Genomic DNA, 15810 nt, shown 5'->3' with positions numbered 1-15810 from the left:
TTTTATTAATCCATGCTCGTTTGTTTTGATTTGGAGGCGGACGTGAAGTGGCGATTACATTAAATTTCGCACAGCATTGTGGGTGGTAAAATACAATTCATTTCCTGAAAGGATGCATCCGATCCATACTACATAAAACCCGGAAGTTAGAATTGAATTAATTGAAGAGAACATGTACTAGCTCCTGTTGTTGCACGGAGTGTTCAAAGATGGACGCCACCTGGCTAACGTCTGGAAACAGACGGTCCTTGTTTCAGTGACATTTACCGGGCAGATTGATGATTTTCATCCCCTGGAGCAGTGATTCCGGCCGCTCCTGCACATGCGTCATGGTATTCCCACAGACTCCAGCCTGTCTTTATAAGTTTGACTCAAATTAAATCAATCAAATCTGAAACATTCATCAGCTTTATAAAGGTTATAAGAATACATTCTGTACAGGAAAGGGCAAAGAGGTGTGTGATCAACTTAGTCATTATTTTATTTGTGTGAACAGGGGCGATTCTAGGGTCTGTTGGCAAAGGTTCATTGGGGGCCCCTTCCCATGTATTTTCCTCTTTCTTTTTCCACCCCCAGACGGATAACTCCTCTTCATTTTCCTTCATTGACAAATTTTGCTTTTCAAAGGAATAATGCTGTAACACTTAGCATTAGGAGTGAGTGCTGTCAGACGGGGCCCCCATAGGCAGATTTTCTACTGTCGTTGCAAAATTTGCACAATTTGAGGAAATGCTGATGGTTTTCAAAGTTTGTCCGCCGTTGGGGCCCCCCTACTGGTCTGGGGCCCCCCTACTGGTCTGGGGCCCCAAGCAGTTGCCTGCCTTGCCTGTTGACAAGCAGCGCCTCTGTGTATGAATCACTCTTCAGTTAACAGGCTGTTAGCCACACCTTTACACAGCCTTAGATTTATCAGAAAACCGAGAGAAAAGGGCGATATATCTCCCGTAATGTCATGTTTTTGATTTGCTGAAAGCCAACATGGAAGCGTTTTCTAAACCCTTTTGCCATGTCCAGGATGCTTTTGGATAATATCTAAGTTACTGGGGCTAGGTTTTTCTGAAATCGGTCTCACCACCAATTTCCACATACTCTGTGCGGCGCGGTCTGGAGCATTCCACCAGCACCACTATACTCTGCTCCGTTTCAAATAGTTAGTGTATTTTCAACAGAGTACGCTGCAGGCATGAGTCAAGCTGGATAGAATATACCAACCTGGAGAGGAAGTCAGATAAGGAAACGCACAGAGCGTCTGGTCAATTTCAAAATAAAACACAATATACAGATTCACGATCGTATATTCCATCACTTCATCAACATGATGTCAAAACAGAACGAACAACAAATCGTCCTCAGAAATACAAAGCAACATGTTGTTCTCTTTATTCCTGCATGATCCTGTAGTTCTAATATGATGTGTGTACAGATGATCTATGGCTGCGTTCCGCTTGCTCATGTTCCAGAAACGGATCCAGTCTGGAACAAAACTGCGGTGCGCACAGTATGTGGGGATTTGGGGTTAGAAGCTGGACTAAATCAAGCCAGTGACAGAGAGAGAGTGACATCATCAATGAATCAATCATTGTTTGTATCGCCCCAATTCATAACAAGTGTTATCTCGAGGCGCGGTAGAAGACTTTACTAATGGTAAGAAAAATAGGATAGGGGAGATGTGATAATATGCAGGATGGATTTCTCCTTCGATATCTCTCGTTCCTCTTGTCCACACTTCCTCGCCGCTGAGGTCGAGGTTGGAGCAGGCCGTGCATGAATGAGGACGACGGTGGTTGTGGGGACGACACAGTCTGAGGAGAAAAATCACCGGCGATCTGATAATCTTTCATTTAGTAACACATCATACTTTGTAAAGTGACTTTATACCTGCCCCAGATAACAAGTCTGAAGAGTGAGGACCACGTGCCCTTGAGTATGAATCCTTGATTAGTGACAGGTGAACTTTCCTGTCCTGCTCCTCACCTGAGAGTTTATGAATAACATAAGATAAATGTTGAGGAACAAAGATCCACTTCATGGATCATGAATACATGAATGCTCATCTTCCTGAAGTCAAGGACATGGCGGGATAATGGTGTTGTAGTTTTTCTGTCTGGACTTCATTCATAAAAGGAAAAGGTTCATTGAGCGTTCACAACCGTTGTTGTCAGTCCGGTGTTATCGGCTATAAGCAATATATTAATGTTGTTCTGAGGAAATATGTCCCCTCTTGTTGTTTCACATTGTTTACTTAAATGGATATGTCAGATACCAGTCATCGTGCCTTTTTAGCTCCTCAGTCAAGTTTCTGATTGATGGATTTTTGGCAGGAGGTGAAAGACCTTGTTTTTTACATTATCTACAAAGACCCAACATGAACCCATCATGAGCACTAAGCAACAATTAGCAAAGCTACAGCGGCAAGAAAAAACATCCTTTGTTTGCATAAGGTTATTGTGCCCTTATTTTGAAATCTGTCAAAAAGACACAGTTTTTGAAACTGCCTACAACATACTAGCTACAATCAAATGTAGTATATAGTTTGTCCTATATACTACATACTGCGTTCAACAGTGGTATGTATTATGACTGCCAGTCGCTGGTCATTCTGCAGTAAAGCAGCTTGTGAATGAAAATGCATACAAACGAGGGGGCAGAGCAAAGGTTTCCAGCGCTGGATCCCTGAAGTTTAGACAAAGAAACAAAACTTTCTGACCCAGAAACAGAGGAGTTTGTGAATGAAGTGAAGGATAAAATGGACATATCGGTAGTTTGCTGCAGCAGGAGGATCACAAACTGTCAGAGAATGACACCACGTCGCTGCTGCATTCACCCTGTCCTATGTGCCAAAACATCCAGCGTTCATCATTACGCACGAGTATATCTGCAAAGTTAACATGTTTACGGGACCCACACTGACTTCTTCCTATTGTCAGAGAGGTCACTTCAGTCAGCATTCTGCCTCACTGTTTGATATTATTAATCAAAAGTTTGATCAACAAAAACGTTTGATTGTTCGCCACATTTTTTCGTGGGAAACTCCGTCTGCTCTGTGACTCATTATGAGGATATATAGGCCTAATGATCGTCTCAGAGATGACCTGACTTAATGTCCACACTTGAATTATTTACAGAATAAATACGTGCAGCTGATGAAGACATGCTGAGTAATGAGAAGGTGAAATGTGTGAAGCCACCGCCGTGTCTCTGTGCGCTCTGTGCGTCTTGAAGCAGTCATCTTTATTAAAACTAAAAACCACACTTGATGATAAATGCACGATATTGAAAGATATTAATGACAACTGGAGGCTTTATGGTCTCTGTGTTAGTCTAATGTTTAACTCTACATCAGTGATTACATTAGTGTACAAGTCCGGTCCTCTGAGGTCCATCCGGGATAATGAAGGCGAGACGGCGCTGATGCAATATGTATGTGGCGGACTTTTTTATTTTATGTTTATATATTGTCATAATTAAAGTTACTTATCGGAAACGGTTCACTACATACGCGATTATAGCCTAAATAAAACCATCGGTTTGAATGATTATGATGACGTGGATCTGTCAGTAAAGTTTGATATTTAGTGAAATAAAATGTGGAAGAGACATCAATATGTATCTGCAGGCTTCAATTCACCACTTTACCGTCTGTGTCACCAATTTCCCATGCCTCCAAAATGAACGTACGCCTGGGTCAGAGTTTGCTTATCGGTGCGCACATTTTACCGTCAGCTTTGTTTTTATAGATCACAAACTTTGCGTGAGAAAAGGCGTACGCCAGTTTCAGACCCCGTTTTGTGTGTATGCAACGGTTATAAATGAGACCCCAGGACCGTGTAGCATTCACTGACAGTCTGAAAAAATCTGACAAGATTTTGATTTTCATGATTTAGAGAATCAACACAGATAACTGGTGCTATCTTTGTGTGGTTTGGTCTGAGTGTGATTATTTACCCTGTTACAATGGACGTTGCTGTCTGACCTGCAGGCGCTTTGCATTGTGGGAAACAGTACTCGAGGGAGACTGGTCTGACGCATACTGAACGCATCTGAATCTCTGGCTCTTTCCAAGAAGCCACAGTTCAGTATGCAGTGAGTACTTTCCAGTAGACTAAACCCTCATGGTCATTCAGTGGGCATTGTTTGGGTCCACCTCAGTAGAGGGTTTTGTGAAGTATAGTTTGGATGCATCCTTTCAGGAAATGAGTTGAATTTAAACACCCACAATGCTGTGAGAAACGAAATGTAAAACGTTTCTTTGCCTCCAAATCAAAACATACCAGGATGAAATAATAAAAAAAAACGAGGATGGATGTAGCTGGTTCGGGTATCGCGTCTCAAAAATGTTGTTAAAGTGTTTAAAGTTTTGTATTATTTACTGAGCCATCGTGCAAATCACATCTGCGTTAGAGTGTGAATAACATGAGGTGGGCTAACAACGCCTCATCCACACTGAATGAGTCAGACCAGACAGATATCAGCCTACTGAACAGTAGGATGTCTACTGTCAGATTTTGTAGGCACTTTGCAATTTGGAAGCACCCAGTATATTTGTTTACATGCATACTGCATTTTAGCCAAATCAGTACTTCTAGTATAGTAGGCGGTTTCAAAACCATCCAGAGCATGGTGACATCTGTATTAGTCCCGGAGCCAGGTCCCTCCCTCAGGATGTCTTCTGCTACCTTTTTTTCACTTTGATTTTTAGTTAGCCCATACCTTAGGCCATCACACGTTGATAACGACCGGCACTTTTTTCGAACATTAGCGATTGTGAAGGTTCTTTAGTAGGCACATAAATTAAATATATCATCCCAAAAAAGGGCATAATGTGACCCCTTTAAAGGTGGGAGTGGCGGAAGCCAGTGTTTATCCAGCTCTGCATGGGTCTGTAAACCTTTCTGTGTTCTAACCTCTCTCCATTTTTCAAAAGCATCTCCAATATTGATCCTAGTTTGATCATGTTTCTGCTCGTGGAGCTTATTAGAAACATGCAGAGGCTTTTTAGGTCGAGTACAATCACTTCTATCTGAACCACTTCTCTTGATCACTTCCATCACTGCAACACCTGTTGACCTGATAACTGCTCTCATATCTGACAAACCGAGGGGCCGTGTGGGGGTGTCTTAAAACCTCCTACCTTCTCTGGTCCAAACAAATCCAGATCATTCAGGAGCAGAATCTAAAGTTAGAAGGAGGACATACTGACTGCTGCATTGTTGTCAGAGAAGACAGAACTTCAACATAGTATGTTTCATTAATGTCTGATCATATAGTAAGGTCAATTTATCATTTCAGTTTCTACACATCTTACAGATTTGACCTTCAATTCAGCTTTCCTCTTGCTTTGAGGAAAACAAAGTTGAAGAGACAAGTTCAAATCCTAGATTTAAAATATTAATTCCACTTAAACGTATAATAGAGGAAGTCACTATTACCAGGCTTTACAAGCCAAAGGGAAAACAAAATAAAGCCTGGTTTGTCTGAAAGCTGCTTTGGTGTTATTTCGGTGACTCAGAATGTGTAAACACTATTAAGCCTCTGACCATGTGAGCAGCCGGGTGGATTTGTGTGTACATGCCCTGCTGGCTTCTCCATGATTCCAAGAAAACATTTAGCTCATCCGGTCTTGAAGAATCTTGCCTTTAGAAATGTTGATGTTTATCTCTTTATACCACTTTGGCTCGGCCTGTTAAATGCGATCTCACATCAGAACCTCACAATAATAAAAAAGATTCACTATGCAGTAAACTGGTGATGATTTAGTTTCTCTTCATTATCTGTGAAACGTTGAAGAATAAATCTTGTAAGTCATATACAATCTATTTGTTTGCTTTCAGCAGGATTTCTTAAACAGCTCTGCGTTAATATCACCAATAAGCAGTCCTTTCAGTTTCCTTTATGTTCTGTTCTGAGGCCCTCGTCACAAGTTGTCACATGTGTTCCTGCCTTATGTTCTGGGAGACAGACACGCTGCAAATAGAGAAAGCGGCTTTTGTCATCGGCACTACACGACACTCACACCAGGTTTTTCTGCAAACTGCGTCTTATTTCATTTGAAGGAGAGGAAACCTCATCACAACAGACTGTGGCTCAATATTAACCTTCACTGTCTGTCTTTCCTTTGTCAACTATTTCAAGTGAATGAATTTGTAAAAAAATAAATATAAAGGCTTTTTTAAAAACTTATATTGTAAGTCTGTAAAGTTCTCCATTGTGCAGCAGAGTATTCTTCCATAAACAATGACACTGAAAATATTGAAATTCATTTTATTGCACTGCATTGTGTCAGTTTTTTTTTATATATAAATCAAAACATTCATGTAAAGAGACAGTCAATTACGTCACGTTTAAAGGAAGAATGTGTGACTTTTTGATCCAGTAGTAGCACCATTGAGCACCAGCATGAAACCAAAACAAACTGCTGTTTGGCCACGCCTCCTCCATCCTGAAGCCACCGCTCTCCTTCAGTGACACACCTACAACCCCCCTCCACTCGGAACACACCATAATTAAACACCATTAAGGGCAAGCGGCGGACAAAATTATTCTTGGCTGGAGCTGCAATCACCTGTGGCTGCATTGTTGTGTTAGCATGCTAATGTTAGCGCTCTTTACTTAGCTCGTAGCTTCACGTTGCATGTAAGTTGACACAGAATGGGCCTGATCTAAAAACTCTGACGTAACATTCAAATTAACAGTGAGTATGTTCTTCTTCATTTCTCAAGTCCTTGACTAAAACTCTGACAACAACACAGCCAGCGGGACTCAAGCTTCTCCCTCATTGTAGACAGTCATGACTCAGAGAAACATTTACACAGGATAGACTGGATTTCTGATTTATTTATGTGTCAAAGTCCCTCATTCTTCCTTTAACTTGAAATATGGCTTAGTGAAATCTTTTCAGAAACAATAACTACAGAAATGTTTTTATTAAAATAATAATGAAAGAAGTTATTTCAGGGAAGAAAATCGATGAGGAGGAAAACAGATGACGTCAGCTGTGTGATGAGACACGACTACAGAAAGTCTCATTTGATGACGGGTTGGAGCATGACTTGAGGGTTTCCTCCGCTTGCAAGGAAATAGACCTCTTATTGTTCAACTGCAAATCTAGCGTTTAACATTTGCAATGTAACTGATTCTACATGTAAACATGTTGACTGAGAGAGGGTATGTTTAAAGTTTGTACATGCAGAAACTAAAGTGTCCATTTGGTGCTTTGTTGCTTGGAAACAGGGTTACCATTTCTAGCTAAACCTGAAAGCCAAGTGAATGATCATGGATGTTCTTGTGCCGCAGATATGAAGTCAGCCCGATTAAAAGAAAGACACAGTGATATTAATATTCTTATTTAACTGGCTTCCTTTACATTGACAAACCATGTTGGCCAGCACTTTGCTTAAAACGTCTGCGATGACAGCTCTGTGTGTGTGTGTGTGTGTGTGTGTGTGTGTGTGTGTGTGTGTGTGTGTGTGTGCATGCACCTTTGTGCTCCTCAAGCTGTGAATGGATGCAAAAGAAAATAGTAGGATTTTGTGTTTGCACGCTGTAAGAAGCCTTCAAAGGTGTAATGATGGCAGAACTTTGTTATGGCCAACGCAGTCAGGAAGTGGCTTGTGTGTCTCCTGCATGTAAATAAGTAAAGGCAACTGGCCACAAGTTTTTTTTTTTTTTTTTTTTTTGGGGGGGGGGGGGGGGGGGTGCTGTCAAGGTTGTTGGACAAGAAAAATTAGAATCTTAGAGGAGGCATATTGTATAATGTTGACACTGAGTGCAATGAGATTGAGACTAGAGGGCAGGAAATCTGTGCAAGCAACATCATACTAAGCGAAAGCAGCAGATCTAATTCTTGAAAGATTGTGATTTGAAACCTCTGATTTCAAATGATTTTGTCCCTGTTGTTCGTCATTACTTCAATGGACACATTTTGTATAAAGTTGTATCCAACTAATTGTCTTAAAATGTGTTTTTGTTCTTTTCTCCTGTTCCCTCTTTCTTTAACTCACTCTTTAACCTTCCAATTCATTGTCCATGTCATTTGATCTCTCATCCTCCTCCTCCTCATCTCTTCTCTTTCCTTTGCTTTTTTTTAATCTTTGCAGTGACAGGAAAGCCTTTTTTCATCGTGTCTAGTTTCTCCCACCGCTGGTTGTTCGGCTGGGAGGGTTGTCGTTTCTACGGTTGGGCAGGTTTCTTCTTTGGCTGTGGGAGCCTCATCACCATGACTGTGGTCAGTCTGGACCGATATCTCAAGATCTGCCATCTCAGCTATGGTATGTTAGAACAGTCTCTCCTGAACATATGAGACAAATATCTATCTTATTATAACATGAATAGAATATAGAATATAATTACTTTATTGATCCCAAACTGGGAAATTGTGGAAATGAATGAAATGTACTAGGATATGAAAAAAAAGCCCATATAACCTTTATATTTATTGGAGGACAGATATGTGTTGTGATTTTTCTCTATTAGATAATTTCATAAAGTTCTACTTTTGGCTTGTAATGAGACAAGACCCTATTCTTGTGTTATGATCTGCTCTGATAAATATGAGAAGACTAACAGTGCACACAGAGAGGGACTTCTCACTAAGGCAGTATTAACTCAGCACAATGCAGGAGATGGGACGCTTCAAAGACTTATCAGTTAAATTATAATAGTGCGACATGGTTAGTTTCTCACACCTTAATTTAACACCTGTGTTGCTACCTTTATACAATGTTTCATCACAGCTGGCAATACAGAAACACAACCACATCAACTTGGTGTGAGTGCATCTTCTAAGTCATCTCAGTCTACTTGATGACACGTGAACTCTTGCTTCCTAAAGACCTTAAGGGTGCCCTAAAGTACCCGTGTGAGACGTTAAATGAGTCAGCTGGAGCCTGGCCTATCTCAGAACAAAACTACCTGTAGGTTGTACCTGGCTCGTAAAAGGAATGAGGGCTGGCACTCAACATGGTTTGATTCATAATACACCCAAAACGCACCAAGTTTCAACAAGCGACTCTTTGCACCCTGCACTTCACTTAGCATCCAGATCGTGTGCCACTGAACTGGCATAATGTTCACTACGCACCATGCACTGTGCAAGACTGTGCACTAAAATCATTAAAATAAGAAAATTCAGATGTGTTCTGCACTGGCAGACTCATTGGTCATCAGTCATTTATTCAGATACAGCCAAAACACCACACAGGGGTTTCTTGATAATGGAAGTCTGGGGCCGATTATACTTCATTTCCACGTTGCGGTCCCCTGCATGTGTTCTTGAATGAGCGACTGAGCTGGAGCCCACCTCTTCCATCAGTGCCAGGGCCGAGGAAGTGCACTCACACTGGTCATACGACCTGGACTTTTGGGGGTCAAATGTGCTTTTGCACGGTACGGATGGCCTAGTGTGAGTGAACCTGTTGAAGCCCCCCTGATGAAGCAAACACTATGTTTAAGAGATCATCCATGTGAACTATTAATAATACCATAGTTTATTTTTTCTCACAATCTTAGGATCATGGCTAAAACGGCATCACGCCTTCCTGTGCCTGGCCTTTGTGTGGGCGTATGCAGCCTTCTGGGCCACCATGCCCCTGGTCGGTTGGGGGAACTATGCGCCGGAGCCCTTTGGGACCTCCTGCACGTTGGACTGGTGGCTCGCACAGGCCTCCGTGTCAGGCCAGACCTTTGTCATGGCCATCCTGTTCTTCTGCCTCGTCCTCCCGACAGTAATCATCGTCTTCTCATACGTCATGATCATCTTCAAGGTCAAGTCGTCAGCAAAGGAGATTTCAAACTTTGACGCTCGCATCAGGAACAGCCACGAGCTTGAGATCAAACTCACAAAGGTGGGTAAGAGATGGGAGGGAAGGCTTCGGAGAGCAATTGAGCAGGGGGGGTAAAACGACCGATATTTCAGAACTGGAGAGCAAACTGTAATCTGGATTTTGTTTTATATCATCTCCCAGGTGGCAATGCTGATCTGTGCAGGCTTCTTGATAGCCTGGATCCCATATGCAGTGGTGTCAGTGGTGTCGGCGTTCGGTGAGCCGGACTCAGTGCCCATTTCTGTGTCTGTCATTCCCACGCTGCTGGCCAAGTCCTCAGCCATGTACAACCCTATCATCTACCAGGTCGTGGACATGAAAAACACCTGTGCAAAATCCTCCTGTTTTCAGGCCCTGAAGAAAAGCAGGCACTTTAGAAAGTCAAGGTAACATACAGCTTGTTTTTTATACTGTTTTAATGAGGCTCTGTGAAAGTTTCAATGAGTTTGTGCTGATTGGACTGTTTCATTCATGTTTCATAAACACCAGGAGCTTAGCTAAAGGCTAACTTGTAGTGTTTAAAACTTTTCATTTAGCCAGAAAGAGATTGTCAGTTCACCAATCTCAGCCCCTCCTTCCACTCAACAATCTGCAGTCCAGCGCCAGTCTGATACCCCCCAACATCATCCCTTCATCCTCAACCCCCCTCATCCCCGACATCTATCAGCATTCAGACTACACACACACACCTACCCATCCACAGACACCTATTCATACCCCCCCTCCCCCCCTTCTCATTCTTACCAGCCACCCTCTTGAAGGCCTTCAAATAAGGAGAGATTGTTCCTTCCTTTCCTTCTTCTTTGTTTTTTTTCTGTTTTGGTCTTTTTATAATGTTTCTGCTCATTTGTTGAATTACTGCTCAACTCTCTACACTGTCCTCCTGCTATATGTTTTGCAATTTTTCACCTTTTTCACAAACATTTATTGAGGTGTGGGCATGGACAACATAAAGGCTAATATGTTTGAATATGCTCATTTCACTCACGGCTCCTCATATAATGTTTTATATTGTGTAAAACAAGATTCACAGGTGATGCCACAGTTTGCTCTAAAATTCCTTGATTTCAATGTTTCTCTCTGAATAATTATGAATTAAGAATGTTTAAGCCTAAAGACGTTTTTGTTTGTAATAAAAGAGCCACCATTTTGGAACATGATGGCCGACTGATGACCCAATTCATTCTTATGTATTTAATGTTTCATTTTGCACTTAGGTACAGTTAGATCCCACGTTACCCCAGTACAGGTACAGTACAGGTACTGGTGCCAGCTCTCCGTCAGAGGGTACTAATCCTTTGCTGGTCATGGCCAAATGGTAACTGTTTAAGGCGGTGGTGAGGAGACACGCCTAGCTTCTAACCGCCTTCATCCAGACGCCTACCCTGCTTCCTCCGATACAGCATCTGATCAATCAAAAGATTGAGTCCAAACATGATGGCTTCATTACTGTAAAAATGTACGTATCAGACGCAGTGGGCTGAGTCCAAAAATGTGCTAATCTGACAGCTCGGCAGCCGCCTACATTGCCCTCTGCCAACAAATGAAAAATGGCACCCAATCATTGTGTACTGCAAGCATGGATACGAAGCAGCACAGAGCAGGCTGGTGGGACATCTTTTCTCCCTCAGTGAGGTCAGAATCATGCTGTTCTGATCTGTTCAGTAAATAAACCTTCTGGAGTGCTGCTTTGATTGAAAAGACTCCTCAGAGCAGAGGAGGGAAACTCTGTGACACTATGCAAACTGTTAGCATGCTATGGGACCATACGTACAAACTAACTAGTGCAGGACTCTAAACACTCTCTCTCTGCTTTGCCCTCAGGCCAGTTAGAAGCCTTTGATAGATTACAGCTGTCCCAAACTCTTTTCCCTCCAAATTCACATTAGAGACACTTTATGTTCATGAGCTCTGGTCTTGTGTTTCCTGTTTTATTGTGTCTCCTCTACCCTCCCCACAATACACAAACCGTCCTTAAGCTATTCATATTCTGAGAAAAATACAATTAATCATTTAACCGAGGCAAGTCGTAAATGTTGCTCAGTTGGAAATGTTGCCCCTCGTGTTGCCATGGCAATTTTCCAGTTTCACTTAGTTTGACGATAAGAGAAGAAATGTGTCCAACTGGTTTTAAGGATTAAATCAATCTAAACACTTTAATAATCATTCAGAGAGAAACATTGAAATCAAGGAATTTTAGAGCAAACTGTGTCACCCCCTCTGCTCAGAACTTGTGGATCTTGTTTTACACGATATATAAAACATTACAGGAGGAGGACTTTTTTTCTATCTTATGTCTTTGTTATTTTCTCCAAAGTACAGTTGTCATTTCCTTGCAGCCCTCATGTTGTGTAAATAGCAAATTAACCACCTTCGCCCAAAGGATGTGTTCGGGCTCATAGTGAGGTTGATATCATTTAAATGTGTCAGTCAATTTTTCTAATGCCTCAGAATAAGGGGGCGGCTGCTTGTAGAGTCGGTCCTCTCTCAACAGGAAGGACGAGGGTTCGATCCCCAGCGCATGCAGCAACATGTCTGATGTGTCAGCATCTACCATCAGTGTGTGAATGTGTCGGTGTGACTAGAAAAGAAATATATAAGCTCAAGTTCACTTTCCAAAATCTTTTAATAGATAGAAAGATACTTTATTGATCACAAATGATATTCAAATGTTCAAATGTAAGAATTCAAACATTTTTGGGCGGCTGTGGCTCAGTGCTAGAGTCGGTCGTCTCAACTGGAAGGTCAGGGGTTTGATCCCCAGATCCTGCAGCAACATGTCCGATGTGTCCTTGGGCAAGACACTTAACCTCAAGTTGCTCCTGCTGCTTTATCAGCAGTGTATGAATGTGTATGAATGGATTAGTTACTTCTGATGGTCTCTTTACTCAGCAGCCTCTACCATCAGTGTGTGAATGTGTAGGTGTGAAGAGGACTATTGAAACGGTACAATAACTAATCTCATGTCACTGTGTGTGTGTGTAAGAGTGTTTAAATATTTGATGATCTTTGTGTGTTTTCTGCTCATCTCATTAATGACCTGCTGTGTCTCTGTCCATGCAGGTTCTACACCATCTCTGGATCCTTGAAGGACTCTCCAGCAGCCATAGAAACTCATATTGAGTTGTGACACTTTAGACTGGCTGACCCCCCCTGTTCCTCCTTCTGGACAGTTGGCCTTGTTTCCTTGCCCTCTGTGCTCTTCACTTCCCTAATCACACGCTGCCTGTCACCACCTACAACATCATTAACCTTTTGTTCTCGTTGCCAGTGGTTCTGCAGTAATGCTGCTTTGTTTTCCCCGCCCACGCTGTATCTCTGTGTGCTTCCTCCCTGGAAACACATCTTTCCCAAGACGGTGTTCCTCAATCTGTGGGCGTTGCATTGTCCTAGCAGTGGTTAAAACATACATAAGTGATGTGTTGTGTGAGCTTCTTGATATCATTTATTCATTATTTTGTACACCCATCTTTCAATATTATACAAAGCACAAAACATGTAACCGACTAGCTATAAGCACAGTGAAGTTTTCATCACACACCCCCGTTACTCAGGTTTTGAAAAGTTGAGTCGTTTCCAACCAAAGTCTGGTCAAGTTGTATAAATATGAATCTTGATAACACTGAAATGGCTCCAGAAGTGTCAAATATTTAATTTATTTTACACAATGTTTCTAGAAAACTGAACTGCAAAATATAATGTAAAGAAGAAAAAAAAACAAGCTGATGTTGAATCAGGCTGGAGTAGAACTGAGCTCAGAGTTGTATTTTTGTTATTTGTACAGGATGTTGTCTTTTGTACTCCTCAACTGTAAACTGTACATACATTTTTAAAAGGCACTGAAGCACATCAGCAAATGTTCTCTGCACACACAGGTAGACATTATGTGGAGACTGATGTTGAGACTAAGGCCCCGTGTCCACCAAGTGTTTTTCTCTTTTTTTCATTTGTTTTCAATGAGTAGAGAGCAGCCGCCTGGAGAAAGAGAGCAGCGCCCAGCATCTTTTCTTCAAAGCGCTTCCAAGCCCTTTGGCTGCTCCGAGCGCTCAAGTTGAAAAATGTATCTACTGGCTGGAAGGGAGTGGCATTGATTACCTGCTGACACACAGGGACTCTCTTGAGAGGTCAGAAAGTTGACCTTTGAAGGGTCAGCTGGAACGAAGATGTTGAGGCCTGAAGTTAGAAGAAAGAAGAAGCTTGTAGCATCACTGCTGGCAAACAGGAATGAAGGTCTAACACTTGTCAAGGTCCCAGGTGGAAGTCCTTTGTTATATGAAGTGGTTCAGATTAACCCGTGTTAATTCTTGTCTGAAGAATTGTTGGTGTGTGATTATCATCGCTGGGACACCTGAGCACGCAAAGCGCTTATGTCGAGTGTGATTCACAAAGTATAAAAGCCCTGACACTTGTCCTGCTCGGTATGGAAAGAAGCTGTCTTTACCTTTACTCTGCATGAGGCAGCGCTGTCATGCTGATACTGCACTATTTTAAATAAAAAAAAGGTGAGCCAGGAGGGAAGGGAAACTTTGTCAAGGTTATACTGAGGCCAGACTGGATGTGATTTGAGTCCAACAGAAGTTGTGTCCTGGTCAGAGAACAGTTTGCTAGTGACATCTCTCTAAATTCTGCAGCGTAGTTACCATCTAGTCTCAACAGAAGGTCATTTTTGAAAATACAAATGAAATACACCAACAACGTAATACAGATCTGCAGCTTTTAATGTAAAAATCTCAAAAACATACATTTCCAAGTTTCCAAGTGTTGTTGAAGTTACCCTTCTACCAACGTAATGGTAATTTCCTGCACATGTAATAACTATAACAATTGGAAGGCTTTCTTTGAAACAATACAAACAAAACATATCTCTGAGTTTAAAACAGACGACTGAAAATGTAAGACTTGCAAAAGATTTATGACTGACATGAAGTCAACTTGAATTGAAGTCAGTGAACGCAGGACAGAATGCGTCTCCCTCTATCCCGCGTTCAAAGCCCAACACATGTCTGGTTCTGCTGGAGGTTTCTGCCTCTTGAAAGGACATTTTTCTCGCCGCTGTAACTTTGCTAAATGTTGATAGTGCCGTACTCATGATGTAGATAATAAAACAAAGAGTACCGTCTAGACTGCCTTTTTGTAAAGTGTCTTGAGAGAACATTTGTGATGAGTTGGCACTATTGAAATGAAGATGGATTGATTTCCCCTTCTAACATTTCCCACAGCCCTCCCAACATTGGAGCAAAAAGTACAAAGTAGAAAAAAGACTATCAGCCCCTTTAACAGAGGACTCGCTCTGCCCAATGTTGTGATATGTTCTGATGAGCTGACTCCAACCCATTGGTAGGTGTTAGTACCTAAACAAACAATAACCACAAAGATCATTTAAATATTACATATGTGGAAAGTTTTTACAATTTAACCGACGTAACCGTCTGTAGATTTGCAGGAAATCATGATGACGTTTGTAGGAAACTGCTTTTATGTTTGTTGCATTTGATAACATTGTGTTGAACTATCACATTAGAAGCTGCAGATCTGTATTAGCTTTTTAGTTTGTTGTGTTAGTGATGGCAGGTTTTAGCTTCTTTTTGCAATGAGGCAAAGACCAAACAGCCCAGACCTCCAGAGGTGCTGTTTGCTCCGCAACACAGTTAGGGGCATTGAGCCCTCTGAATGTGCTTTGTGAATCGGGCCGTGTCTGTTCCATTTATTTGCACGGTTTAGTGAGCCAGAAGCGTCACAATTATTTTGTGAATCAGGCCGTGCTATTAACTCATCTCTCAAACATTATCATCGGCTCTGCAAACATGAAATGGGAACTTTTTCCAAGTTTCTGCTCCCTCCAGTGTACATGGCTCAGTTAGGAAGGAAACATCATGCTTATTATCAATGTGGAGATGGTTCGGGTTAAAGCACCAGAATGCTTCTTCAGACATTTTTCTTTTTACTGAAACTGACAATCAAACATCTAATCAGACTTTCTTAAACACCT

At 41.7% G+C, this 15810-nt stretch overlaps 1 protein-coding gene across 1 annotated transcript in view; it reads left to right on the top strand.

Annotated features, from left to right (window-relative positions):
* Positions 1-15229, top strand: part of opn5 (opsin 5) — a 68878-nt gene extending 53649 nt beyond the window's left edge. The window contains exons 4-7 of the mRNA XM_061051377.1: positions 8097-8267; positions 9508-9842; positions 9963-10207; positions 12885-15229. Coding sequence (XP_060907360.1) covers positions 8097-8267; positions 9508-9842; positions 9963-10207; positions 12885-12951 — 818 coding nt within the window. The 3' untranslated portion in view covers positions 12952-15229. The remainder of the gene's footprint in view (positions 1-8096; positions 8268-9507; positions 9843-9962; positions 10208-12884) is intronic.
* Positions 15230-15810: the final 581 nt, after the last annotated feature.

Source organism: Labrus mixtus, chromosome 12 (assembly GCF_963584025.1).
Source record: "Labrus mixtus chromosome 12, fLabMix1.1, whole genome shotgun sequence".
In the NCBI taxonomy this organism is placed as follows: Eukaryota; Metazoa; Chordata; class Actinopteri; order Labriformes; family Labridae; genus Labrus; species Labrus mixtus.
The sequence above is the reverse complement of the archived record's forward strand: the minus strand, read 5'-3'. Positions and strand labels throughout refer to the sequence as shown.